This window comes from Phyllobates terribilis, unplaced genomic scaffold, assembly GCF_046119375.1.
Source record: "Phyllobates terribilis strain yellow unplaced genomic scaffold, ASM4611937v1 Scaffold_3__8_contigs__length_932513732, whole genome shotgun sequence".
NCBI classification, from domain to species: Eukaryota; Metazoa; Chordata; class Amphibia; order Anura; family Dendrobatidae; genus Phyllobates; species Phyllobates terribilis.
This window is the reverse complement of record NW_027362763.1, coordinates 744,686,351-744,713,992: the sequence shown is the minus strand read 5'-3', so window position 1 is coordinate 744,713,992 and position 27,642 is coordinate 744,686,351. Positions and strand designations below refer to the sequence as shown.

The window sequence follows — 27,642 nt, the reverse complement described above, 5'->3', positions numbered from 1 at the left end:
TAGACAAGCATGGTTATGACCACACAGTGACAGTTACTTGTTAGTGACCATAACCATGGATATCTAAGCTACTGCAATGCCCTGCACATGTGGTAAGCGATATAGCGAAATCAGAAGAACTATACTACATCTCTAATTGGAGACATATGCCAATATAATTATTACACCTACTACATATTGGGATTGGATCTTGGAGATGGGAATACCCTTTTAACTTCCATTTTATATTCTGAAAGCAGCATTTATACGACCCTTGGCAAAAATTATGGAATCACCGGGCTCGGAGGATGTTCATTCAGTTGTTTAATATTGTTGAAAAAAAGCAGATCACAGACATGGCACAAAACTAAAGCAATTTCAAATGGCAACTTTAGGGCCTTAAGAAACTCAAAGAAATCAAGATAAAAAATGTGGTGTTCAGTAAGGGTAATTTTTTTTTGAGACCAAGCAGAGGGAAAAAATTATGAAATCACTCAATTCTGAAAAAAAAAAAATTAATGTTATCACCCTGTAAATTTTCATTTCCAAAACTAACACCTGCATCAAATTAGATCAGCTCGTTAGTCTGCATCTAAAAATGGAGTGATCACACCTTGGAGAGCTGTTGCACCAAGTGGACTGACATGAATCATGGCTCCAACATGAGAGATGTTAACTGAAACAAAGGAGAGGATTATCAAACTTTTAAAAGAAGGTAAAACATCACGCAGTGTTGCAAAAGATGTTGGTTGTTCAGTCAGCTGTGTCTAAAATCTGGACCAAATATAAACAACATGGGAAGGTTGTTAAAGGCTAACATACTGGAAGACCAAGGAAGACATCAAAGCGTCAAGACCGGAAATTTAAAGCAATATGTCTCCAAAACAGGAAATGCACAACAAAACAAATGATGAACGAATGGGAGGAAACTGGAGTCAATGTCTGTGACCGAACTAAGAAACCGCCTAAAGGAAATGGGATTTACATACAGAAAAGCTAAACAAAAGCCATCATTAACACCTAAACAGAAAAAAGCAAGGTTACAATGGGCTAAGGAAAAGCAATCGTGGACTGTGGATGACTGGATTTAAGTCATATTCAGTGATGAATCGCAAATCTGCATTGGGCAAGGTGATGATGCTGGAACTTTTGTTTGGTGCCGTTCCAATGAGATTAATAAAGATGACTGCATGAAGAGAACATGCAAATTTCCAGTCATTGATGATATGGGGCTGCATGTCAGGTAAAGGCACTGGGGAGATGGCTGTCATTACATCTTCACGTTTACATTGATATGTTGGACAGTTTTCTTATCCCATCAATTGAAAGGATGTTTGAGGATGATGACATCATTTTTCAAGATGATAATGCATCCTGCCATAGAGCAAAAACTGTGAAAACATTCCTTGAAAGAAGACACATAAGGTTAATGTCATGGCCTGCAAATAGTCCGGATCTCAACCCAATTGAAAATCTTTGGTGGAAGTTGAAGAAAATGGTCCATGACAAGGCTCCAACCTGCAAAGCTGAACTGGCAACAGCAATCAGGGAAAGTTGGAGCCAGAATGATGAAGAGTACTGTTTGTCACTCATTAAGTCCATGCCTCAGAGACTGCAAGCTGTTATTAAAGCCAGAGGTGGTGCAACAAAATACTAGTGATATACTGGAGTGTTCTTTGGTGTGTTTGTTTTTCATGATTCCATAATTTTTTCCTCAGAATTGAGTGATTCCATAATTTTTTCCCTCTGCTTGGTCTGAAAAAAAGTTACCCTTACCGAGTACCACATTTTTTATCTTGATTTCTTTTAGTGTTTCTTAAAGCTATAAAGATGCCATTTGAAATGACTTTAGTTTTGTGCCATGTCTGATCTGCTTTTTTACAACAACATTAAACAACTGAATGAACATCCTCCGAGCCCAGTGATTCCATAATTTTTGCCAGGGGTTGTATAGTCTACAAAGCCAAAATTGTCAAGAGTCTCAAATTTTGCATAATATTATTATTATTAATAATAAGTTCAACCGTGTGGTCATTGGCATCATGTGGGCATCATAAATCATCTGAGTACATTGTATGATCATACATCCATATGCGAGTACATTAACCACATAATGGCCATACACAAGCAGCTGTAAGTGTAAACCTAAGCATGGCCTTACAACTAGAACTATGCCCAGACAGCAGCGACCTGAGCTTTCAGAATGGTCACAGGTTGCATCCCGGGGATTCCTTGTAATGCAACTCGCTCTTTGTCTCTGTGCCCTTCAATGCCACAGTCAAAGCTGGTCTTCTCTCTGATATATTGGGCGGCAGATGTTCATTACATCCGTCCCCCCACGATCTGCACCAGGAGATTGTACATCACTGTGTGGGTGCAGACTGCTGCCAGCTCAGTCTAACATACCACTCTACCATAAAGCTTCCTGCAACGTCCATATTGGAGTTAGACTAACCCCAGGAGCCAGGTAATGTGCTGCACATCTTATACAGGAAACCTGGTTGCACCTCCTCCCTGTTCCTGCACTCGTCCGATGCTGCAGAGCTGGAATCAGCAGTCAGCAATAAGGGATGTTAAACTCATATCCCAGGCTTACTGATCCTCTCCTTCTTTGAGTCCTGATGTTTGAGGTTTTATTTTCTTTTTAATTATTTGCACTAAGCCTTCACATAGTGACTATTCATCGGCATACAGGCTGAGGTGTGCCACCATTAGAACAAGCCCCCCCCCCCCCGGGTCACGTCGCTTTGTGAGTGCAGCATTGCGGCACCAGGTTTTCCTGCGATGTACAACTGTTTACATTCCTGAACTCGTCTAACCTGGTGTGCGGCGACACAAGGGAACTCAAGGGGAATGCAGAAAGAACGGAGAAAGCCAAACACTGGTAGTAGCCGGCATACAGACACATATGTGCATGGTCAGGGTCCGATTACGGAGACCCCCCAGTGACTGCATTAAAAAGGGGGTCCAAAGCCCAGTGTAAAGGGAGCAGTCACCTGGGCACACTACTGCTCCGTTCACATGGGGAATAAGAGACCCCCGTACGACATTATCGGTGGGGATCCCTGTGGTCAGACCCTCAGCAACCACACCCAACCTCCAGACAGGTGATGAATGCCGTTTGTAGGATAGCCCCCTTCTAATATGAACGGTCTCTAGTCAAGTAACAGGACTCTTTACTTCTATAAAAACCTTATCTGTAGGGGCTGCATCCAGGATTTTACCTCTGCACCACGGCCCCCACAGACTATAAGTCCCATGACCATTGCAAAAAGACAAAATCAAAACGGAGCACATGTCCGACAAGTGCACCGTATCCTAATTGTTTTTTTGTTTTTTTTTTATCACTTTCGTCCTTCAATCCTTTAACTATAGGATCCCTTTAAATAATTCCATTAATTGGCCATAGATAGAAGGTCTTTGTGTAAGAAAAGTCCCTGAACAATAAAATTGCTGGAACCTCCATCAACCAACTGATTGGAGGTGATCAGGTGGAAAGTGCTGAATATCTCCACAGCACCACCACAGGCGAAAAGAAGCATTACACAGTTCTCACTGAAATGACCGGGCTGTCAATGCAATGGACATGCATGGTGATTCCTCCGGAGCCTTTGTAGATGCTCTGTGTTGTAGGAGAATATTGTCCTTAAAGGGATTCTCATATAATATTGCTACCCTAGCCTTAGGATTAGTAATCAATATCAAGTAGTTGGGAGACCGACATCCGGCACCCCCCCACAACCAGCTATGATGGAGGGTGCTGGATGCAAGTCTAAACAGAGTGGCACTACACAGCGCCATTCAATGTATAGCGGCCGCTGACGGGTGTCAGACCCCCACCGATCTGATATCCATACCCATCCCAATGTATAGTGGCCGCTGCTGGGTGTTGGACCCCCTCCGATCTAATATCAATAGCCATCCCAATGTATAGTGGCCGCTGCCAGGCAGGGCTGTGGAGTCAGAGTCGTGGAGTCAGAGGTTTGGCTTGCTGATTCCACAGCCCTGCTGCCAGGTGTCGGACCCCCACCGACCTGATATCAATACTAGTGATGAGCGAACATGCTCGTTACTTGAGATTTACGCGCTTGAATGTTATGTTTGAGTCACTGTGTGTGCATGATTTGCGACTGTTTGACAGCTTTAATACATGTGAGGAATGCCTAACAAACAGGTATTCCTCACATGTATTAAAGCTGTCAGTTGCAAATCATGCACAAACAATGACTCAAACATAACATTCGAGCATGCCGCAAATACACGGCGAGCACCCGAGCATGCTTGTCGAAAGGGTTAACAGAACACGCACACTAATCAATACCCATCCCAATGTATAGTGGCCGCTGAAGAGTGTTGGACCCCCACTGATCTGATATCAACACCCATCCCAATGTATAGTGGCCGCTGCCAGGCAGGGCTGAGGAGTCGGTGTTCATTTTGGTGGAGTCGGTACAAAAAAAGGACAAGCTCCTAAAATATATAGTAAATTAGGTACAGTAGTACAATGCAGGATGTGCTGTAAATGTTTTCATAAGAATTTGGGAGAGTTATGAAATGTCCCATAAATGTCTGTTCTGTTCCTGATCTAAGGATCTCGGCTTTAAGTTGAGATGAATCAGTGCTGCACTTTATGTACACGCTCGGCAGTGAGGCCGGGCTGCACTTTATCTACACGCTCGGCAGTGAGGCCGGGCTGCACTTTATCTACACGCTCGGCAGTGAGGCCGGGCTGCACTTTATCTACACGCTCGGCAGTGAGGCACGGCTGCACTTTATCTACACGCTCGGCAGTGAGGCACGGCTGCACTTTATCTACACGCTCGGCAGTGAGGCACGGCTGCACTTTATCTACACGCTCGGCAGTGAGGCACGGCTGCACTTTATCTACACGCTCGGCAGTGAGGCACGGCTGCACTTTATCTACACGCTCGGCAGTGAGGCACGGCTGCACTTTATCTACACGCTCGGCAGTGAGGCACGGCTGCACTTTATCTACACGCTCGGCAGTGAGGCACGGCTGCACTTTATCTACACGCTCGGCAGTGAGGCAGGGCTGCACTTTATCTACACGCTCGGCAGTGAGGCAGGGCTGCACTTTATCTACACGCTCGGCAGTGAGGCAGGGCTGCACTTTATCTACACGCTCGGCAGTGAGGCAGGGCTGCACTTTATCTACACGCTCGGCAGTGAGGCAGGGCTGCACTTTATCTACACGCTCGGCAGTGAGGCAGGGCTGCACTTTATCTACACGCTCGGCAGTGAGGCAGGGCTGCACTTTATCTACACGCTCGGCAGTGAGGCAGGGCTGCACTTTATCTACATGCTCGGCAGTGAGGCAGGGCTGTGGAGTCAGGAGTTAGGGAAATTGAGGAGTCCTAGTTGGAGGTTTAGCTCACCGACTCCCCAGCCCTGCTGCTAGGTGTTAGACCCTCACCGATCTGATATCAATAGCCATCCCAAGATTAGTTTCATATGATCAGAAAACTAACTTTAATCTCCCCAAAATTCCCTAAAGCCCCCGTCTCACATAGCGAGATCGCTGCTGTGTCACGGTTTTGGTGACGCAACAGCGACCTCACCAGCGATGTCGCTATGTGTGACACTTTGCAGCGATCAGGCCCCTGCTGTGATGTCGCTGATCGCTGCAAAATGTCCTGGACCATTTTTTGGTTGTTGCCCTCCCGCTGGTCAGCACACATCGCTGTGTGTGACCAGCGATCAGGCTGGTAACCATGATAAACATCGGGTTACTAGGGGCACACGCGCACCTAGTAACCCGCTGTTTATCATGGTTACGAGCCTGCTAAAGTGAGCGGTAACCTCCCGCTCACCGTAGCAGAGTGGTAACTATGATAAACAACGGGTTACTAGGTGCGCGTGTGCCCCTAGTAACCCGATGTTTATCATGGTTACCAACCTGCTCCTGCTTCAGCAGGCTGGTAACCAGGAGCAGGACATCGTGGAGAGATTCTTTCCACGATGTCGCTGCTCCCCTGATCGTTGGTGAGCCTGCCTGTTTGACAGCTCACCAGCGATGTATTAGCGATGCAGCAACGATCCCTGACAGGTCGTATCGTTGTCGGGATCGTTGCAGCGTCGCTAAGTGTGACGGGGCCTTAACTCAGTGTTTGATAATTGAGCTTACTAAAACCACAACTTCAATAGATTCCCAATCTGGGAATATTTATTAGGGGGAATCAGCAGACACATTGAATTTCTGTGTCTTTATCCAAAAATACAACAATATCTACATCCAACTAGTGCAGTAACACAGATTTAGTGTCTCGATGAAGGGGCCGCGTCAGACGCTCTCAGTAGCGCAGACTCCGACTTTAGGGTTATAATCTGAAGTGATCCCATCTCAGCAGTGAAGACCATGATAAATGGAAATTACGTTTGATCGCCATTTATAAAAAAGAAAAATCTGTTAAGGGTTACAGCGCATTTCACTTCTGAAAAACACTATTAGCAAAGAAGCCGTTATTGATTCTTCATGCAGAACTGCAAACTTCAAAATCCATACAGCAAAGAACATTTACAGGTAACGCGGGTTAGTGTTACATAGATTCAATATCTCCCGTGGATAGAAAGGTTTCTGCACAACCTGGACAGGCCGTGGAGGCGCAGTACGACGGGGAGCTGTATGGCCTTATTATAGAGCATTAGACATGCCAGAACATGCAGGGGAACACATCTGCCAGAACTGTGGTCAGCGGCACCGCAGAGGAGGCGCAAACACCAACCTGCAGCCTCACTTACCATCTTTTTCTTATTCTACTTGAGGTTTTCAGTAAAAGGTGGAAGAGACAGAAGTGAAGCAGAAGAGAAAGTCAGAGGTGAGGTTGGAGAACACGGCTCAAGACACGACTTCTAAAATGGAGATTATTCGGCAATCAGTGGCCGTACAGCATATGGTGAGGGCTGTGCTGAGTGCTGCTCTGTTTAGCAGCTCAGTGTGCGGTACGAAGCAGGCGGCCACCATACAACATCTACACGGGCCTAGCAGGATTGGGCAGAGTCATTTTTGGTTGATCGTTTTTCCTGCTTTTGCTACATTGATGTGTAACAAATAGTGTTCTCCATACTAGCCCTTCAGATTTTGGCTGGTACTCAGCACCTTACCACGCCATCACTATTTTTAGCCAGCACATGACCACAATGTCTCATAATGAGCACAATGCTAAGAACTCCGAGCAGCTGCTGCATCTGTAGTTATGGGACACACCGGCCTATTGCCAATATATCACAATCAGACCCCATAAAGGGTGACTGCAGAAAGAGTGAAACTGCAGACTTGTGAATCCTCTGTCAGAATTCTCTTGTACCAGACACGTGACAGCAAGTACGCAATTTTCATATTTCCGGTCACAATCCAACTAGATGTGTCCAGTCTCGCACGTCTAGTCGGCACGTGACCGTATGTATGCAAATCTCATACTTATGGTCATGTGTCCATCTGCTCTTGGAGCCATTGCTGGGGAATCCTGACAGCACGCATTGTGAGGATTCACAAGTCTGCAATCGGATAAAGTGACTGCAGACTTGAGCCTTAAGCCTGGAAAACCCCTTTAAAGTGACCCACAGAGATATTAAATGTGCCTATACATTTAGGATCTATTGTCACCATACTTAATGCATGTCATCGGTGCAGTGGGGTATTTTTGCCAAAATGTCCATCGAAGTGGCATGGAAAGCACCGTGATAAGTTTGAGCCTCACCCCCCCACCTTTCCCTAGGTAAGCAATGTACCAGCGCCGGTGATGATGGTGTTGTGTCCATCCCACAGCAGAGAACAAGTAGAGGTGACAAGGTTGAGAATTTCTCCAGGGCTCCCCATGCCAAAAAACCAAATTTGCATTACCAGAAAGTTCTCTGGTCTCCCTTCAACCCTATACAGCCAAAGTTCAGTTCATGCTCTTTTGAGGAATAGTTACCTTGATCTCAATGTTTCCCACTTTGGCAGTAGAACGGATAACAGGTCGCCCGACCAGAGCTGGGAAAATGTGCTCTGGGAAGTTGGAGCCGGCATAGCCACATTTCACAAACTGGAAGAGAGAAAAAAATAGAGAAAAATTACAAATAAAAATAAATCATCATAAAACAGAAATAAATCACAGCAGTGAAGCGACACTCCCTTATTACTAGATGGCCAAACAAGTAAATGTTGCACCTAGATTTATTACTAATCAGGATCAGATATTGATACCTATTTTAAATTAGCTGTTTCATTTCTATTTTTATTCTACAAGAAAAGGGCAGCCATCTTGCCTGAGCTGGTGTCAACATCAGAGATACAATGTGCAGCAACTGCAAGGGTCAATGAATAGACTGGAGATGCTCATTGACTTCCTTGAGATAGTTTTCTGGACATGCTCTGTGCAGCGATCCATCTGCAGCAGGGGAGAGGAGCTGTGAGATCACCTTTTGCATAAGCGGCGGTTGAATTGAGAGCATTTTACAGAAGTAGTGAGCAGTGTGGCTGTGAATCCAGTTCTAGGGTGATGCTGGGAAAGCAGCACTCTCGCCTCTCTCATTTTACTCTCCCGCAAAACCTCTTAACCTTCAATAAGAAGAAAATTGTAACCCGATTCCTCAGTAAGTTGCTAACCTGTCTTCATTGATCTTTCACATTGAATTACTTCACTTTTTTTTAATACAGTTAAATTGAAAGGTTACTCAATAGAGGTTTTCCTTTAAATGAGAGAGCAATAGACTAGAAAGGATCAGTCTCTGGTGTGTATAGGTGGAGATGCACTAATGTGTTGCAAGATCTGTGACAAGTAAGCACAAGAAGCTAAACACTGCTCCTCTTAGAACTACAACTCCTATCAGAGTGCCGGCCGCAGAGCAGTATTTTCCGTTTACAACACAGTACAGAGAGCATGAAGTGCGGGGTGCAGTCTATGGACCATATATAGAGATGTGTGATTACACTTCCTATTGAGTCACGCACAGCCATAGTGTACACAGCACAAATGCCGCCTTCTAGCTGAAACTCATGCCGACTGCCCATTATAAGCCAGCGATGTGCCGCGCATTGTTCTATTCACCTAACACAGCGGCGGACCTTCCCTACAGAAAAAAATTCCCGGGTACAGCACCATTTGCTTGGCAAAATGTATTAACCCTTAGGAGTAATCTAATTTGGGTCTTAAAGACAAAGCTTTTTATTTTTTTCAGCATGTTTTTGTGGTGTGAGATGCATTTTTTTTAATGCCACCAATTTTGGGTACAAATAAAACTTTTAATTTTGAAAGTACTTTTTGCATTTTAAATTTAATGACGTTCAGTATAAATAATTGCGTTATCTTTCTACCATATTATTACAGCAATTTCACGCACACATGCAAACATATACCTACATACATGCATACACACTTTTTGGGAGGATAATGGGGAATGGAAAAAATAACACTACTTTTTCATGCACTGTGCAGTTAAACAACATGGTACATGTCATGGGCTGGGCAGCACGGTGGCTCAGTGGTTAGCACTGTTGCTTTGCAGCGCTGGGGTCCTGGGTTCAAATCCCACCAAGGACAACATCTGCAAGAAGTTTGTATGTTCTCCCCTTGTTTGTGTGGGTTTCCTCCGGGTTCTCCGGATTGTTCCCACACTCCAAAGACATACTGATAGGGAATGTAGATTGTGAGTCCCAATGGGGACAGTGATGATGCCTGTAAAGTGCTGAGGAATTAATATCCTTATATAAGCAAGTAAAATAAAGGTCAGCAATGCCCATTAACAGGCATATACCATGTCTGATGTCCATTATTAGATCCCCAGCTGCCAAAACAGTAGTTGATACCCCATGATAGCGATATAGGGCAGTGATGCAGGAAGAGGTTAAACATGCTTTAGAATTGTAAAGTACCATTATTCACACCATAAGCGATAGTTTTGTTTTGCTCTGATTCTCTCAGATAAGATGGAGGAAAAAAAAAATATTTCTTTATCTTCTCCATTCTGTCAGTGCGCGAAAAATCGGACGGCACTCAGATGTCACCCGAGTGCAGTCTAATGTTTTCCACGACTTGCATGGCTGAGTGCGATCCAAATATCGGATCACTCGGGCATGCTGCAATTTTTTCCTCGGACCAACCCTGTATGCGGAAAAAATCCGACATGTGCACGGTCCCGTAGCATAAAATTGGTCCAAGTGCGATTTGATGTTTTGTCGGATCGCACTCGGACCGAAAATACGGTCATCTGCACCTGGTCCCACAGTCATTAATAATAGTCATGCAAAACCCATTTCAGATGTTTTAGCACTTATAGACTCCAGTACAGCGGCCAGCCACACTCTGACGCCCGATCACACCGGAGATTGCAGTAATAGGACATAAAATATACCCGTCTTATCAAGATATGGAAACTAATTGTCGCTAGGAAAGAAAAACACGTAGAACCAGCAATGTGAGGTCCTGCAGGGAGGGAGAACATGAAGAACACATTCCTCAGCCCAAACAAGTCTCAACTAGGTAAGATGATTGCCTCCTCACACATGGAGAGGTGTCACCATGGCTTGTGAAGGGCCAGATATATGGAGACACCGTGCCATGGGACTCACTATCTAGCCTCCTTACAGCCGGGTTCAGATGGGCGTACTACACCGGTCACATAGGGACCACAAGACCCCAGACCCGAAGTTACAGTCTGTCCATAAGGGTGTAAATTCATGTTGGGAGACCCCCGTAAAGTTCAGGTATTGTGGTCAGATACGCCCACCTGAACCCTAACACACTCTGAGGCCATTTCATCTATTTGGAGAGATTTTTGGAACAGGGGATGAAACCAGTTTGACTAGAGAAAACCCATGCCATCAAGGGAGAACAATAGCACATATTTTTATTAAATAATTATGCAGCATTTTTTTAACCTAAGATCTGTGTTCCTCTATTATACCTCCTGGAAATGTCTAAATCGACAATAATACAATTTCTATTGTCAATGGCGGGTCCCTGATGCTGTCAGTACTGATTGGGCAATAGTTAGCATTGTTACCTTGCAACGTTGGGATCCTGGGTTCAAATCCCACCAAGGACAACATCTGCAAGGAGTTTGTATGTTCTCGCCGTGTTTGTGAGGGTTTACTCTGCAATTCCTCCCACACTCCAAAGAAATACTGATAGGGATATCGACTGTGAGCCCCAGTGGGGACAGTGATGATGTTTGTAAATAAGTTTCACAATTGGATGTGTTTAAATAAAATGTTCCTGTGCTGAGATAATCTTATAAATGTGCCCCTGCTGTGTACTGTGTAATGGCTGTGTCTGACCATACCACATCTCCTGGGCAGGGGAGGACGGAAAAGAGACTATACAGAATAAAAGAGAGTATACAGACAAGAAAGTATGGGATCACAGCTTATTCTTTCTGTAAAACATTTCACTGCCTGTTTTTAAACAGGTTTTAGCTCACAGAAAGAATAAGTAGCTAATTTTTATTCCAAGATCCATTGATTCAAACTAACTTTGTTCCTGGGAAAAACCCTTTAAAAGGAAGGGGTTCCCACATGTGGCTCGATTTAGCATTAGCACCCAATCTAGCAAACAGTTATGAAGAACAGGTCTCCAGATGGTGACTTTTGTGATGAGTCCGGCAAAGAAGAGCAGATCTGGATGCACATATACTGGCCCTGGGGTTGGAGAGATTAATTAAGCATGGTAAGCTGGAGCCTGAATACTACCACCTGTCAGAAGAGGTTTGACCGTAGAAAAGATGCGACAGTGTGGTGGGAGTGACTGATTTGAGAATGCTGAATGGGGGTAAAGTTGGAGACCCTAAATCTTTGTATACTACCTTCGTGTGATTTCTGTAGAAAAGCTTTGGTGGTCATTGTACCGGTTAATGGGGGCTCTGGGTGTCACTACAGTGAGGAGGGGGGGGGAGCTGAATGTGGCTTCCAAGGTCAGAAAAGTTGAGAACCTCTGCTTTAAGTCGTCAAACAGTGTCTTCACAAACCATCAGAAGGCGAGTGAACATGAGCCAGACGTCCAGGTCTTCCATTCACCTCACCCCAATGCACTTAAAAGGTCATCATGGTGCAGAGCAAGAATGGAGGGAGGTGGGGGTCTTTCCTCTTCAACAATGCGTTCTGCTTTGGTCCTGGATGTAATGATAGCCAGAGATTGGTCTGGAGACCTTGTGGGCAACTCCATGAAGAGGCCTTCATGAGGGAACGTCACACTAGTCCTACTCCCAGGATTATGGTGTAGGGTGGCATAATGTATGGTAGGTAAACCCCTCTAGTCAGCTCGGTGTTACATTGCTTTGGTGGTGGAACAAGTGACACGGCCATTTCTCCAAAGTGTCTGAGGAGCCATTTTTTTCAACATACAAAGCCAGGCCACACGTTGCTCGTGCTACTGTGAGCGGCCTGCTTGATCTAAACATGCTGCCATGGCCTACAGCGTCTCCAGACATAGAACGTATCTACAGATCCATAATTCCAGGACTTTTCCGTGTGTGTGTGTGTATTTCTGTGTCTTGTACAAAAAAACTTTTCATATTAAAAGAGGAAGAACGGGTTTGAAAGAGAAGGAAATTACTAAGAGTGATCTCACACAGGACGTTCACGGCTCAGAATGGGGGAGGTGCAGACTTTGTGGTCACCAGGAAGACAAAGCACAAAACTCATCTTGAAGGCACAGATGAGACTTCAGATCCTGGCTGCATGGCACCAGATTCATGGGCTTGGTCTTCACCAGACACTGGAGTCTGCACATGGAGAAGCAATCTATACTCTGCAGTCAATGAGGGACTGGCATGTTACTGTGTCAATAAAGGCTCTCTGTTCCAGAAGAAATCTGGGTGGCAATCTCACAAAGTGATAAGATACAAAGAGCACATTGGCTCATTCCGCACATAGCTGTGAGCGCGTCCTCAGGAAGGAAGGGGGAAGGGAGCGACGCATAGGTGTAACACAGATCACCTTACATTCCTGCATCCATGGATGGGTCCCAGAGTAAAGGTGCACATACCCCATACATAGTGGTCAGCCGACCACCCGCATGGCCGACAGCCATACTGCACTGGGGGAGAGAAATCTCAACCCATGGAGAAACAGTGATCCTGCGCTTCCCCAAGGGTCCCAGCACCCACTCACTTTACATGTTTGGCTGTCCCCATAGAAATTGGCATCTTTAGTTTACTCCAAGATGAATAAACTTTTCTGGATAGGCGATATCTACCATTCACAAAATTGATGGAGGTTCCTGGAGACGAAACCCACCAGCACGACCACAGTGAGGAGCTTGTGTGACAAGGCAAGCGATGCCACGCAATACAACTGCAAAAAGGTATGGAAAGAGCTGGGCATCAATACAGCCATTCCCATAAAGGCGCCCATGGTCGCCCAACTCACCATACAAATAGCTCCTGATTATGGCCAAGTAGGGTGAGCAGAGGGCAATACGTTCATGTACCATACGGGCAGCACAGGATCACTTCTGAAGAGCTGTAAACCCACCCAGAAATCACACTACCAGTATAACACTACGACTGTTCTTGCATAGGAAGACATGACCCAAAGCTTCAGAGGGAATTGTGAGCGCAAAAGACTGCAACGTCACATGACTACATCGCGAGAAGTTATAATAAATGGGGGGATGCTGTGCCCTGTAAGTGGCTGCGACCACCCTCCAGAAGTGACCAGAAATCCACCAGTGCAGGATCTCTGCACGTCCCCTTCACCACTGTTACCTGGGGAGTTTCACAACTTATTTCACGTGGCCACAAGTCTCCCAAGTAGCCCTAGCCTAAGGGTAAGCCTTTAAATAATTCTCCCTTCTATAACACCCTATAATGAGTGGAGTCGGCGCGGCTCGAGGGGTCAGCGACCTGCGCCACTTCAGCTGCTGCAACAGTCCAACTCCCTACAAGAAACAGCCGGAGTCCTGCAGGTTGTGGATCCTAGGCTTTGTTCACACTTGTACTGTGGTTTTGGATCATAAAAGGAAACTACTGTTTAATGGGATCCATCAGCTTCCACTGGGATTTCTGTGCGTTTGACAAGAAAAATAGACAAGCATACAGTATTTTTGTTTACTTAAATGCATGTAGCTGGGACTAAACATTTTTGCTATTGGGTTTCATTAAATAATTTGCAGTTTGCCTTCTATAGTCCCTGTGTTGCACTGTTTATTGCTAGCTGAAAAATGAGTTAACTGAGAATCCGTCAGCCAGCTCACTATGAGAGTCTGACAGGGGGTTTGTAACTTTCATCCTTTTTTACTGAGCTCCTCTCAGCCGATTTATGACCAGAAACCCGGCGTAAAAGCTGAATGTGCTGGAGAGCAAAAAGCCTGTAAAAGCCAAACGGTGCAACATTTCTTAATTCTTTTTAGCAACAATGATTTTTAACTTTCCCCGGAAATAAGCCCTAGCATGAGCTTAAAGCTATGTGCCCACGATGCAGAAATGCTCCGGATTTTTCCTGAGCGTTTCTGCATCTCCCTGGCAGAAAAATCGCATGCGGATTGTACATGCGTTTTCCTGCCAGGGACATGCGGATGTGAAGCGTTCTTCACATGCATTTCCGCATGCGGGTTTGTCAAGCGCTTTCCAAGCAATTTTAGCATTACTTGGAAAGTGCTTGACAACTTGGTCACACTATATAAATCCATGCAAACGGCATGGATTTATATAGTGTGACCCGAGAGAATGTCAAAAAATAAAAAATAAATCTATACTTACCTTCTGATGGCCCCCAGTGTCCTTGTCCTGGCTTGCCGGCAGCTCGCGGTAGACTAAAAGGACCGGCCATGACGTCATTTAGTCATGTGACGGGTCACATGACTAAAAACGTCATGGCAGGTCCTTTTAGTCTACCGCGAGCTGCCGGAAAGCCAGGACAAGGACACTGGGGGCCATCAGAAGGTAAAATAAATATATATATTTTTTTTTTACAGGTACTATGGTACCCGGGTCCGGAGGAGAGTCTCCTCTTCTCCAAACCCGGGTGCCATCCGCACATTGAAACGCATGTTACCCGCATGTACAGATGCAGTGATGCGGATGACATGCGGTCCAATACAAGTCAATAGCAGCGAAAACGCAGCGATTCCGCAAAATAATTGGTAGTGCTGTGGATTTTTCCGCAATGATAATCCGCAGCGGAAATTTCCGCAGCATGTGCACAGCACATGCGGATTATCATTGGGGAACATGGCAGACCTTCTACCAAGCGTTTAATCGTTTCTGCAGCGGAATTGCCGCTCGGAAACGCTTAAAAAACGCATAGTGGGCACACAGCCTAAAGGATTCTTGGAGTATGCTTGGAATATAATCCCTACTCCAAAAAACAGTTCAAACTACACCGAGGGCCGGCGTTAGAGAGGGGGGAGGGAACTGGGCAATTGCTCAGGACCCTGACTCTTCGAAGTGCCAGCATTTCTATTCCGAGGTTAAGACTTCGTAAGGACCTTTGGTGACATCACAGTCATGTGACCATGATGTCACCAAAGGTTCATTAACTGCAGGAGTCTAGAGGAACTAGGATGGTATGTACCATGTGTGCAGGGTGTATGTATAGGTGTGTGTGATGACATGATTATATTTGAATAAATGTTGATTTTTTGGTTCAAGAATAAAATGTGGATTGTTGTTCATGGAAAACAAATAAATAAGACATCAGACCCTGAAAATAAGCCCTAACCCATCTTTGAGCAAAAATATAACGCAAGATCCTGTCTTATTTTTAGGGAAACACTGTATTTAACAAAAATAAATAAATAAAAAATAGGAATGTCCCCAAAAGTGGACCAACCCTTAAAGTCAGCAGGGACTGTTGACATCTGTGTGAACAGAGGCTTTTTAGCGAGTAAGTAAATACTATGCTTCAGCAGATTGCAGGATGGTCGTCCTCACACTGAGCTGCGGTCTATGGACAGCCTTGAAGACCCAGTATGAGCATTAACCACCGAAAAGAAATTTGTGGTCGCATATGTAGCAGTGCTCTATACACATGGCCCTAAGCAATCACTGGGTGATATTACTGATGTGTGGTTGAACAGTCTTTGCTGTTTAGTTTTCCAGAAAAGGCTTTTTATTAGTAATTCAACTTGTCTTTATTGTATGGCACTATCCATACTTTAATCAACATTATCGAATATCAGAAAACCCCTTTAAAGAAGCACTCCTCATCCTTCCATCAAAGTTTTTATCCTCTTAATATATTGCAGTCATCATATTATATAGCACTGTGTACTTACAATTGCTCATTTTGCCTTTCTACCCAGTAAATTATTTTCTTTTCTCTGCTTTATGTAGAAACGGTAAGTCTTTTTTTCCCTGCATTTAGCATTCCTCTCTTCAACTCCTGACCGCCCCCCCTCCGCCAGGGACTTTTGCAGTGACTCATGACTCATACAGGGAAAATTTACCTCCTGTTTCTACATAGAGCTTAGAAGGATTCAGTTAGTTTCTAATCATGTGATGTCATAGACCTAATGGAAAAGAGAAGAATTAACTGGGTAGAAAGGCAAAATGAGCAATTTTAAGTACACAGTGCTATATAATATGATGACTGCAATATATTAAGAGGATAAACACTGCTGGAAGTGCTTCAACTATGAAACTCCATAGGAGTACAGCCGCTGGTACAAGCACCTCCAAAGCTCACCAGGAACTTATTAATGGGGATTTTTTTTTAATCCTATGTATTAAAAGAAAGAGAAGGAAACAAAATGAACATATCAAATATTGAATTGGAAAGTTATGAAGTGACGTCACTCCAGATCTTTTTCCAGTAATGTATGTCACTAGGTATTTTATATATGTACCTACAACCCTCATGTTTGGTGTGCGTTTCATGCAGGAGTTCAGATTCTCTGTCACTAGAACAGTGTCGGACACTCGTGTGGACCCAACCTTATCTCTTGGCTTCAGGGCTGTGGAGTTGGAGCCCATTTTGGTGGAGTCGGTATAAAATGGATCAACTCCGACTCCTAATATATATAATAAATTGGGTACAGTAGTTCAATGCAGTTTGTGGGGAATATTTTTTCATAAGAATTTGGGAAAGTCATGAAATGTCCTATAAATGTCTGTCCTATTCCTGATCTAAGGGTCTAGACTTTTAGCGGAGATTTATCACTTAAACATGAGCCACGTATGAGGGAGTCATGGAGTCGGTGTCATGGAAATTGAGGAGTTGGAGGTTTGGCTTACCGACTCCACAGCCCTGCTTGGCTTCAAGGGGTTTTCCAGGAATATATTTATCACTTTTGGCTTCTGCTGATCAAAAATCCGTGTTTCTGGGATGAAAACCAGAGTTTCTTCTGTTAAAGGGGTTGTCCGGTGAAAACCAATAAGTCTGCAGTTTCTCTGTGTGACTGCAGACTTATGAACTCCCCCCACCCCCACCCGTGCGCTGCGGGGATTCGCTGGTTTCAGACAGATTAACTGGCAGCATCCTCGGTTCCCCTTTTGATTAGCCAGCCTAGCGAGAATTCATCGGGCGGCAGCACGGTGGCTAAGTAGTTAGCACTGTAACTTTACAGCGCTGAAGTCCTGGGTTCAAATCCCACCAAGGACAACATCTGCAAGGAGTTTGTATGTTCTCCCCGTGTTTGCGTGGGTTTCCTCTGGGTTCTCCGGTTTCCTCCCAGACTCCAAAGACATACTGATAGGGAATGTAGATTGTGAGCCCCAATGGGGACAGTGATCATCAGGTCTGTAAAAAGCTGCGTGCTATATACACAAAGGATAATAAATCATTGCGGCATGATGCACATGTGATAATGTGCAAGGCAGGCTAGTTGAAAGAAGAGGCAAGGATACAGTCACGTAGCAGTCAGTTCTCAGGACTCCTGTCTGGCAATCACAGGTTTACGTGGTAGGTGGACCAGGTCCTGCAAATCAATCCTTATCTCTGCTTAGTATAAAACATTTCCCAGCCGGTTACAATTTTCTAGTCCTGACTGTTGATTTGAAATGTCATCTGAAAGCATTTCCCATCCCCAGTCCTTGGTTAACCCTAGCAGGTCCTATTTTCAGGTTTTCCTATTCAGAGTTCTGAGCCATCACCTATAATGACACTTATTTACAGAATATCCCTGCGACCTGTTTTGGGCTTGAAGACATGAGTTGAGAAACTGACTTAAAAAATGTAATCTTTTAGGAAAAAAAATAAATTGTGGAGTGGATCATCTCATCATATATCTCTGCATTGTGACGTTCCTCTGTTATTTCCCTTAGGCTATGTGCCCATGATCCGGACGTAGCAGCGCTTTGGACGCAGCATATTTTTGATGTGTCCAAAATGCTGCGTTCTATTGAACACAGGTAAATCCGCAAGAAATCCCAACAACTATGCTGTAACATCTGGACGCTGCGGGTTTGAGGCTGCATAAATACGCGTCAAACCCGCAGCGAATCCTGAACGTGGGAACGTACCCTTACAAATCTACAACTAAACAACTAGGTGTTAATAGTTGTGGGTGCGTCCCCTGAAGAGTGACAAAGTCCAATCAGTGCTGCCAGTGTCACCCCTTTGACAATTGAAAATTACAACTCTGTGTGTGTCAACTTGTCTATAAATTTGTAGGAGGAATAACAGAGGAATGGCACAAAGCAGAGTTATACGGAAAGAAGCTTCTGCATTGTTATTTTGTAGAAAAAAAAACATTTACAAAAACAAACATGTCAGGAGCGCTGTTTTTTTTTTTTGTGCTTTAGCGCATCACTGTACGGCCTAATTTAAAGTGAACTTGCGTATAGATGTGAATGAAAACATTGAAGCGGAGCGCCTGCCAGAGAGATATCGCCAATCCGGTGAATAGGAGACAAATACTGTATTGCTGGGGGTTCGACTGCTAGGACACTGACTTTCATAGACTTTAAAGTGAATTTGGTAATTCCACCAGGATTTTTCTGCCACATCTGAAAGCAGCATGATGCAGGGGCAGAGATCCTTATTTTGGCGATGTGTCACTTACTGGGCTGCTTGTTGCAGTTTTGATAAAATCAATGTCTCTCTGAATGATGAGCCCTGTATAACTTCGCCCACATCACTGATTGGTCGTTTTCTGTCTACACTGTGCATAGGCTGAAAGCTGCTAGTGGTGGGGACGGTGTTATACAGAGCTCATGAATATGGAGGAAGCAGGATTACTAGTCCTTTAGTGAATCTCCTGCTAAGAAAACACAGATTCTATCAAAACTACAGCAGTAAGCCTAGTAAGTGACATATCGCTGGAATCAAGGTCTCTGTCTCTCAGATTAGGAGGAAAAAAACCTGGTGAAGGATTCCCTTTTAAAAAGGGGGGTCCTAGCAATCAAACCCAAAGCGATGAAGCATTTATCACCAATCCAGTGGTCACAGCAGCACTGGGGTCCTGTGTTAAAAACGGACAAAGGACCATATCTGCACGCTCTGCATGGGTTTCCCTTAGTTTCCTCTGGGGGCTCCCATTTTATCTCACACTCTAAAAATACACCAGGAGGTTAACTGGCTTTCTATGAAGCTGACCCCTGTCTAAAGTACAGAAAAGCAGATTGCGGGTCCCACTGGTGACCGAGACGATCACTGCGCAGAGCTGTGGAATATCTTGACACTGTAACATACGTGTTTCTGACCTGTAACTCGGAGCTCTCGCAAAGTTACAGGAAGGGGAGGAGGTCTGTTCATTTTATCAGCCCTGAAACTGATCAGCCGCCATCAGAGCCGTGCAACCAGATGTGCCGAAGAAATACTTGTGGTTTTCAGACTTTATTTAGTACATGGATTTTTGCCAATCTGAAATGGAAGGGGTTACTTCAGGCTGGCAAGAGACCATCAAGTGCTAAACCAAGAAGTACACAGGATCCTAAGGGAAATTGCAAATCTGCTGAAGTTCTGGACAGGAAAGATGAGTCATCTGTTTCCATCAGCTAAAAAGACGAGAAAAAAAAAGACAAATTCATGCAGCTTACAGACAAAGGGACCACACTATCCGGCTACTGGACTGATTGCTTACCATGACGAAGAGAGACTTTAAGACTGTTCACACATTGCGTTTCTGCTGCAGGCAAAACCTGCTCTCCTGGCAGTAAAGAAGCTGCTTAAAAAAAGCAGTTTTTGCAGCATTTTTATCAGTGTACATGTGTCTCTTGTGCTTGCTTAACATTTAGTGCATAAAGAAAAAACATGATTCAACTTCCTTAGGTTTCTGCACCAAAAACACAGCAAAATCTGATACCTGCGTTTTTTTGCATTTACTCATAGCTTTCTTTCTATGGGTGAAAAAAACTCTGCAAAAACGCTGAAAGAAGTGACCGGCTGCAGTCCGCAAAAACGCAGCAGTTTTCCAAATCAGTCAGGAAAAAAAAAAACAATGTGTGTGCAGGAGATTCCTGAAATCTCATAGCTTTTGCTGGTACTGTAAAATGCAGCTTAAAATTTGCATAAAAAAAAATGCAGCAAAAATGCAATGTATGAACATGGCCTAAAGGGAGATTTCTATCATAAACTTTACATCTAATTACACGTGTCCTATAAGTCACATCGGTCACACAAAGTCCACGCAGATGTACGAAGCACAAAGCAACAGCCGTCTAATGCAAGAGTGGACCGCCATAGAAAATAGCCACCAAACACGGGCTACATATCGCAGACTACACTCTGCTAGAAAAATGCAAAGCACCTTCGAGGGGTTGTCTCCTTTTAGAAAAATCGAGTCCTGAAACGCAGTTAGAAAAATACAAAAGCGCCCTACTCACCCTCCCCTGGTCAGGCACAGTCTCTGCCATTACTGTGTCTGTTATCAGCGAGCTCAGCGGCTCCAACGGCGCGGCAACCAGCGAGCTCACCGCTGCAGAGCTCACTGATTGGCTGCAACGCTGTCAGCATGACATCAGCACTGAAGTCATTAAGTCTCCTGGAGAAGCGGAGGAGACTCTGCGCTGGGCATGAAGAGATCAGCAAAGCATGGCTTGTAGGTTTTGTGTTTTTTTATTTTCTATAAACAAATTGCCTAAGGACTGAGAATTTCTGAAAGGGACAAACCCTTTAATACATAAACAAAAAATCTACAGTATAATAAAATGAAATAAATTAGATAATTTTTTTCTATTTCTCAGGGGAGCGGTGGGAATAAAATAAGAGCAAAAACTGGCTACTTTTGACCTGGTGACAGCTCCTCCTTAATGCATGGCAAAGGGTGAAAAACAATTAAAATTCACAAAGGAAAGAAAAAAAAATTACCATGCTGTGGGATTCACAGATTTTTTTTAAATATTAATCAATTCTGCAGAAGGTTTAAATTGCATTTAAATCCATCTCAAATGGATTATTTTGTGGCTGTGCAAGTGCCCAACAAAGCTGATCACACACATAAGAAAATGAACAATCCAGTGAGGGTTTGACTGGCTCCACAGAGGATAAATCAGCTGAATAATCATCACAGAATTCATCTTTAATACAGGAAATGAGGAATTGAATGGAAAAAAAAAAAAAAAAGTGCGATTCCAAAGCAACATGTGGTTTTCTAACACAAGCATCTTAATTCTGCACAGTACAGCAGGAATAATGCCGCAGAAATGAGGGGCTGACTACAGGACAAAGGGCATTTTGCAAATACTATATTGCACAAGGCCTTTTTCTTTTGAGTAGAGGTGCTACACGGCGATTGCTACGTGAACGCAGTTCTTCCTCGTCACCGTACTTCCTCTAACTGACAAGGAACAAGAGTCGCCAAGTCTTAAAAGGAAGTTGGGTTCAATTATTAAAACGGAAACCAGACATGAAGATCTCAGTGCACAGGACTCTGCGTAGCAGAGAGGACTGTGCGGGCGCTGAGCAAGAAATGTGTCACAAGGGGAGATCTGTAACAGTTCTGGATTACCAGGGAATGATGTTCTGCCCCCTGTGTTGTACGCCCCGCCGCACTGAACTCAGTCTGGATGGACCTTACACTGCTCTTCCGCTCCTTACTGACAGAAAGGCAGAAACCAAGAGCTCACAATCACCTTTGATCAGTAGTTTATAGTTCAGCAACATCATAAAACGTTGGGATCGGCTGTGCTAACATGTATCAGAGTCTGCGTCACCAACCCAACTTGACAAACCTCATGAGGTCCATCATGTGTCCATCGTGTTTCGGCTCAAAAATTTGTTTCATTGTTTTGTTTTTATGATGGAACTAAAAAGAGGTGTACCCATCTCAATATATCACTAAAGTGATAGGTCAGGGCTTAGAGGGGTTGCCCGATATTTTAACATTTATGGCCAATTCTTAGGATAGGTCATTAATGTCTGATCGGTGGGAGTCCGATACCAGGCTTCCCTCCCCAATCAGCTGTTCTCTGTGCCGGCAGAAACAGACCAATTATGGAGCTACACATGTGCCCCCTATTGATGTGAATAGATGACGGATGTGCAGTACCCGGCCACAGCCACTATTAAGTTCACGGAGCTGTGTAGCTGCCTAACTGGTCACCGAAGCCAGCTGATCAGCGGGGGTGCTGTGTGTCGCATCCTAACTGATTAGACATTGATGGCCTATCATAAGGATAGGCCATCAGAGTTAAAGTAGTGGACAACCTCTTTAAAGGTTCGTTTTAATTTTTAATTCATGAAGTGATAGGACACATGAAAACAAGAAACTTTATCAGACAAATCGGCTTCTTTCTCCATCTCGACTTATTTTTCATTCTCGATTCAGGGGTAAATTCTGTGTTCATTGAATACAGACTTTCCCATTACTGAGATAGGAGATGGCAGTTGGTGCTCATAAGATTCTATGGAGAGGGAGGCGCTGGAAGGCCAACACACAATCTGCTGCAAGTTCACCTGAAAAGTCAGTTACTCTTTAATGATCGCTGGGGGTCCACATAGGCCTAAGACTGAAAGCTGCATAGGGGCTTTTTTCCAGGGCTGCTGGGGTTCCCTGTATAGCAAGGATCATCAATCCGGACACAATACAATAGCACTTACAGACCCTTCATTCTTAGGATCAACGACGGCCCTGGATATCAGACCCCAGCCTAGCAATATGCCAAACCTTTGAGAAATAGTTCATGGTAAATGCACTATAGAAGACAACATGTAAAACAACCATAAAAGTAATGAATATTTGGAGATTTCAGCTCTGAAGCCCTCAGAATGGTTGATGCAGCTCTAGACAGCAATGCAGGATTATATATGTGAAAAAGAGCTGGACAAAACTTTTATAATTTGGCTGAACGCTCAACCCACACTATTCTGCCTAACCACCTACCAAACACATGAGTGCTCGACCCAGCCGGACCTGCGTGTGTCCTCAATGGGTAGTAAGTGCTGCCAGAATCAGCGGGTAAGATCCTTCTTTCCTCAATTATCTCTAATACTTGTATTGGCGGGGGGGGGGGTCCAGACACAGCCATGCACATTATATGGCCGGCCAGTCTCACCAGCATTCAGCTATAATTAAACATTTACACGTTTGTTCTGTTATTGCCCATGTTCAGCAGTGTTGATCTGTAAGGGTCCAGGTACGGAGACCCCCAACAATTGCTGAAAAGGAGGCACAGAAAGGCTCAAGCACAAGGAGAGTGGTGGCTGGGCTTAATAGAAAATATATGGGTCTGTGGGTCGGACAGAACGCTTCTGTGCCTTGAGCTATATTCACACGTCGTGTTTTTGCACGTGTTTTTTTCAGGAGTCAAAACTTGCTATCGGCAGTAAAAACTCTCCGTTCAAAATGCCTGTTTTGCAGCGTTTTTTGGTTCGGCTTCCTTGTGTGATTTGTCTACAGTATACGTTTAATAAAGATAGTTGCGATTTTGGTGAATTAAACGAAGCGTTTTTTGCATTCTCTCAGTGCTTTATATGGGTGAAAAAAAATGCTTAAAAAAATTCTGGTAGAACTTTTTAAAAAACGCTGCAGTTTTCCAATTCAGTCAGGAAAAAAAAAAAACAAGCGTGTATAATTGGCATGAAAAAAAGCGGCAAAAATGCAACGTGTGAACACAGCCTTAGTTTCAGAAACTGAATCTTTACTAAGTGAAAAAGTGGACGGGACACAATCCATAATGCACTGTAATCTACAAAACCCATCAAGCCTCTTCCTGTGATTGGACCCAACACAAGAGAGTCCTGCGGAGCTGCCTACAAGAGGCCACACAATCACTTGTGACTATGCATGGGCAGCTCACTGACATCTCTCCGTGTCCTCAGTCAGTCGTGAGAGTCATTGCCATCAGTCACGATGATAAAAACATCTTTTAGATCAGCTTCTGAGCCTACGTCCACATGAGACTGACAGAGCTTGGAAAATCAGCAACGAATTTCACCAGTAAAGAGGAGGATTTTGAACAGAAATCTCATGCAGGAGAAAGTCGCGGCTGAGCTGACCGGCACTAAGGATTGGAAAGAGGCACAATTTCAATTTCTGCGATGCACAAGGCGAAGTCTGTGCCAAACCTGCAGCATTTCAGCAAAGAAATCAAAAACCATTTATGCTGCGGTTTTCCTAAAAATTTCATATAGGTTATCACCCAGCTGTCACAGTACTGGCAGCAATGGCAGAATTGTGGCACAACTTTATAGATCAGTCATTAAATCTGTGTGACCACCGCTGCTGGAGCTGTAAGGGTCACCGTTCCTACAATTAGGGCAGGATGCAGACTCCATAATGTCACGACAGGTGAAAAGTTCTGCATGAAGAGATCGCCACAATATTGGTAAATCTGAGATCACATAGCTCCTTGTGGCACCAAGATGTCATGGTGTGGAGGAATGGGTCTATGGAGCAGGCCCTAGAGCCGAGCATGCTGCATACAGGGCAGGTGCCAGCTGTGTTATAACAGCCAGCACCTACCTCTAATAGAAGGGACCAGAGCTAGGTCCAATGGCTGCTATTTAATTATTTAGATGTCGCTGTCAAACCCTGATTGCAATATTTAAACTGTGTGATCCCGGCAAAGGCTGTGTTCTAGTCACGATACTGAATATCCAGGGGTCTATTGTAGGCCCCTGTAAACGCCATGTTTATACTACTGTAAAGATCAGTCACAGGCTGGTCAGCTTCATAAGCGACTTGGATTTTCATTATATTCACACTACTTAACTATGGACGTGTACAGAACAAGCGATCAAATGATTTCAGGTTCAAATCCACTATGGGGACCAAAAAAAAAGAAATAAAATTAGAATTAACACCCAAGTTAAAGATAAATCTATAAAAGCCTGTTCAGTACTGCAGTGTCAGTAAAAGTCCAATCAAAGTTTAAAATAGTCCTTGAATGAAGTTTACAAATAAATTCCATTTTTCCTCCCTCCCCAAAAAGGTGCAACAAAAAAGCAATCAAACGGTACAGTTAAAATCTAGAGCAGCACAAGGAGAAAAAAAGTTATGGCAACAAAAATCCAGTTATTTATTTTCACAATAAAATCTTTTTTAAAAAAATTACATACTAGACTGGTATCACCAAAATAATTTATAGAATCACACTGCCAGGTCATTCGTAACAAACTAAAAATGAAACGTCCCCAAACATTGGAGTCTTACGTTCTTTCGCCACATTGTCAATTTTTTTTTTTTTTTTTTTTTTTTTTTGCTCTTTTCCCAATACATGATATGGGGTCACTCAAAACTACAGCTCATCCAGAGGAAGACAAAAAAAAAACACAGAACAAACATTCATTACGACTATGATCAGGCATAAAAAAAAAAAAAAAAAAAGTTACATTTTTCAAAAAAAATTGTAAAAAATTAAAATATAAAAATAGAAAGCGGCAGCGTCCTTCAGGGGTTAATGATCGGGAGGGGAGATGGCTCCAGTGAGGACCAAGAACACAAAATATTTTGCTGCCACCTCAACACATGTCAAGGTATGCAGCTCCCTTTGATCAGGCTGGGGCCTGCAGCTCCCCCTCCCTCCCCAGCAGCAGGCGGGGACAGGCAGGAAGGCAGTAACCCCCAACATGCCGGATCATCGCTGGTAGGGAAAGAGGAAGCGTCCCACATATGAATGAGATGCAGTAGATGACAGCTAGTAATAGAATACACACACACACATATATATATATATAGACACACACTGTAGATTGAGCAATAGCTGGGGATTGGGCATCAGATGAATGGAGCCTGGGCTAGGAGGGCTTGGCCAGGATTGCTGTGTGCTGCGCTGCGGTCTGTGTCAGCGCTATACCCAGCACATAGCACACACTGTGGCAGTGCCCGTCAGAGCAGCAGCCGGGTCTGTGGGCGCTGCTGGCACTGGGTGTGCTGCTGCTGCAGATGGCCACTGACTGTGGGGGAGTGAGTTGCTCAGAGACTGAGGGTGGTGACAACCAACGCCCAGAGAGTACCCGGCTCTCCACGACTCACCCCGGTCCCGTTGTCGCACACCACCACCTTCCTGCCTTGGCTGTCCATATCGGTGCCTCCCTCCGCAGGAGCCGCCAAGCTCTCAATGACTGGCAAAACCGGAAGTGCGTCCCCCCCTTCGCCCGACACCTACTACCACTTCTCCTTCTCCTCCGGTAAGAGAACACGTGACCTGACGCTCCGCCCCGTGTAGCCAATCAGGAAGAAGGCTGCTGGGAGAGTGGGCGAGCGGTCACTATGATTGGGCGGAGCAGACAGGAAGCCGGCTGCCCATTCAAAGCGGGTTGAAGCCGTGGACGCCATCTTTGTTGCTGGCGTGTGATTATAATATGATAAATGACGCCGTCCTCACGTACCGCACAGCAGCCACTTATAAATGTAAGTAATGGCCGAAGGGAGGAAGTATAGGCCCCGCCTCACCGATTTCGTATATAAGCTCCGCCCTTATATGTTGTGACCACGCCCCTTAATTCCTGGACAGACGTTTCACCTGGTAAGGGCTGCTCATAGAACAGAAAGCGCTTTCCAGTCTGCTGTGCGGGGCCCAGGAGAGTCCCAGGGGCCACTCTGTGCCTGTGCTCTTTGCTCCTCACCTTCCAAGAGCTGTAATGTTTATTGTTGTTGTTTTTTTTTTGCAGTACTGTAGTTTTTATTGGCTCCATTTTGGTGTATGTGCGACTTTCTGATGTTTTTTTTTTGTTTTAATGAAGGGACCAAAACCAACAATTCTACTATTTTGATTTTCACTATAATGTGTTTTTTTTTTTTTTTTCTTTTTTTTTTCTTTCCCTTAGAGGACTTGAACCTGCGATCAATATAATGAAAGACCTTCAATGGCCCCTGGCTGCCATGACAACACCATTTCTGCAACAATTAAACCAATTAAGTGCTGTGGGTTGCATTTGATAGCAGCATGTAAAGGCAGGGCAGGACTGGCCATCTGGTTATTCTGGTAATTGCCAGATGAGCTGGTACCTGCACTGGGCTGCTCTGTCACTTGGTGTCTCCGGGTATCTTCCACTGCGCAGGGATCAATGTCGCACCCCTTCTCCCACGTGACCTCCTTTCCTTCACATTCACATTATGCACATGACGTATGACAGAGGAGATGACGCCTCAGCCACTCAGCATGGTTACCGCCACACACTGAAGAGCAGCATCACATTAGTGCAGGAACCCTCCCCCGGTCCAGCTGGTGAGAAGGACTTTTTTCCGGTGTGCGGGAGGATGTTAGGTGAAACGCTTGTCCTCTGTTCTGTCCGGCAGATCCTGTCTCTGATCTGCTGCTCCCATCTTGCTACACATGATCTTCGGCGAGCGAGCCATGGCGCATGACGTCACTGCCAACATCAGCTGATTGGCCAGTGGC

At 44.6% G+C, this 27,642-nt stretch overlaps 1 protein-coding gene across 1 annotated transcript in view; it reads right to left on the bottom strand.

Annotated features, from left to right (window-relative positions):
• ACTR2 (actin related protein 2) overlaps window positions 1–26,470 on the bottom strand; it is a 47,318-nt gene extending 20,848 nt beyond the window's left edge. Inside the window, exons 1-2 of the mRNA XM_073672171.1 lie at window positions 26,274–26,470; window positions 7,914–8,024 (exon numbers count right to left, since the gene is read on the bottom strand). Coding sequence (XP_073528272.1) covers window positions 7,914–8,024; window positions 26,274–26,321 — 159 coding nt within the window. The 5' untranslated portion in view covers window positions 26,322–26,470. The remainder of the gene's footprint in view (window positions 1–7,913; window positions 8,025–26,273) is intronic.
• Between the last annotated feature and the right edge of the window lie 1,172 nt (window positions 26,471–27,642).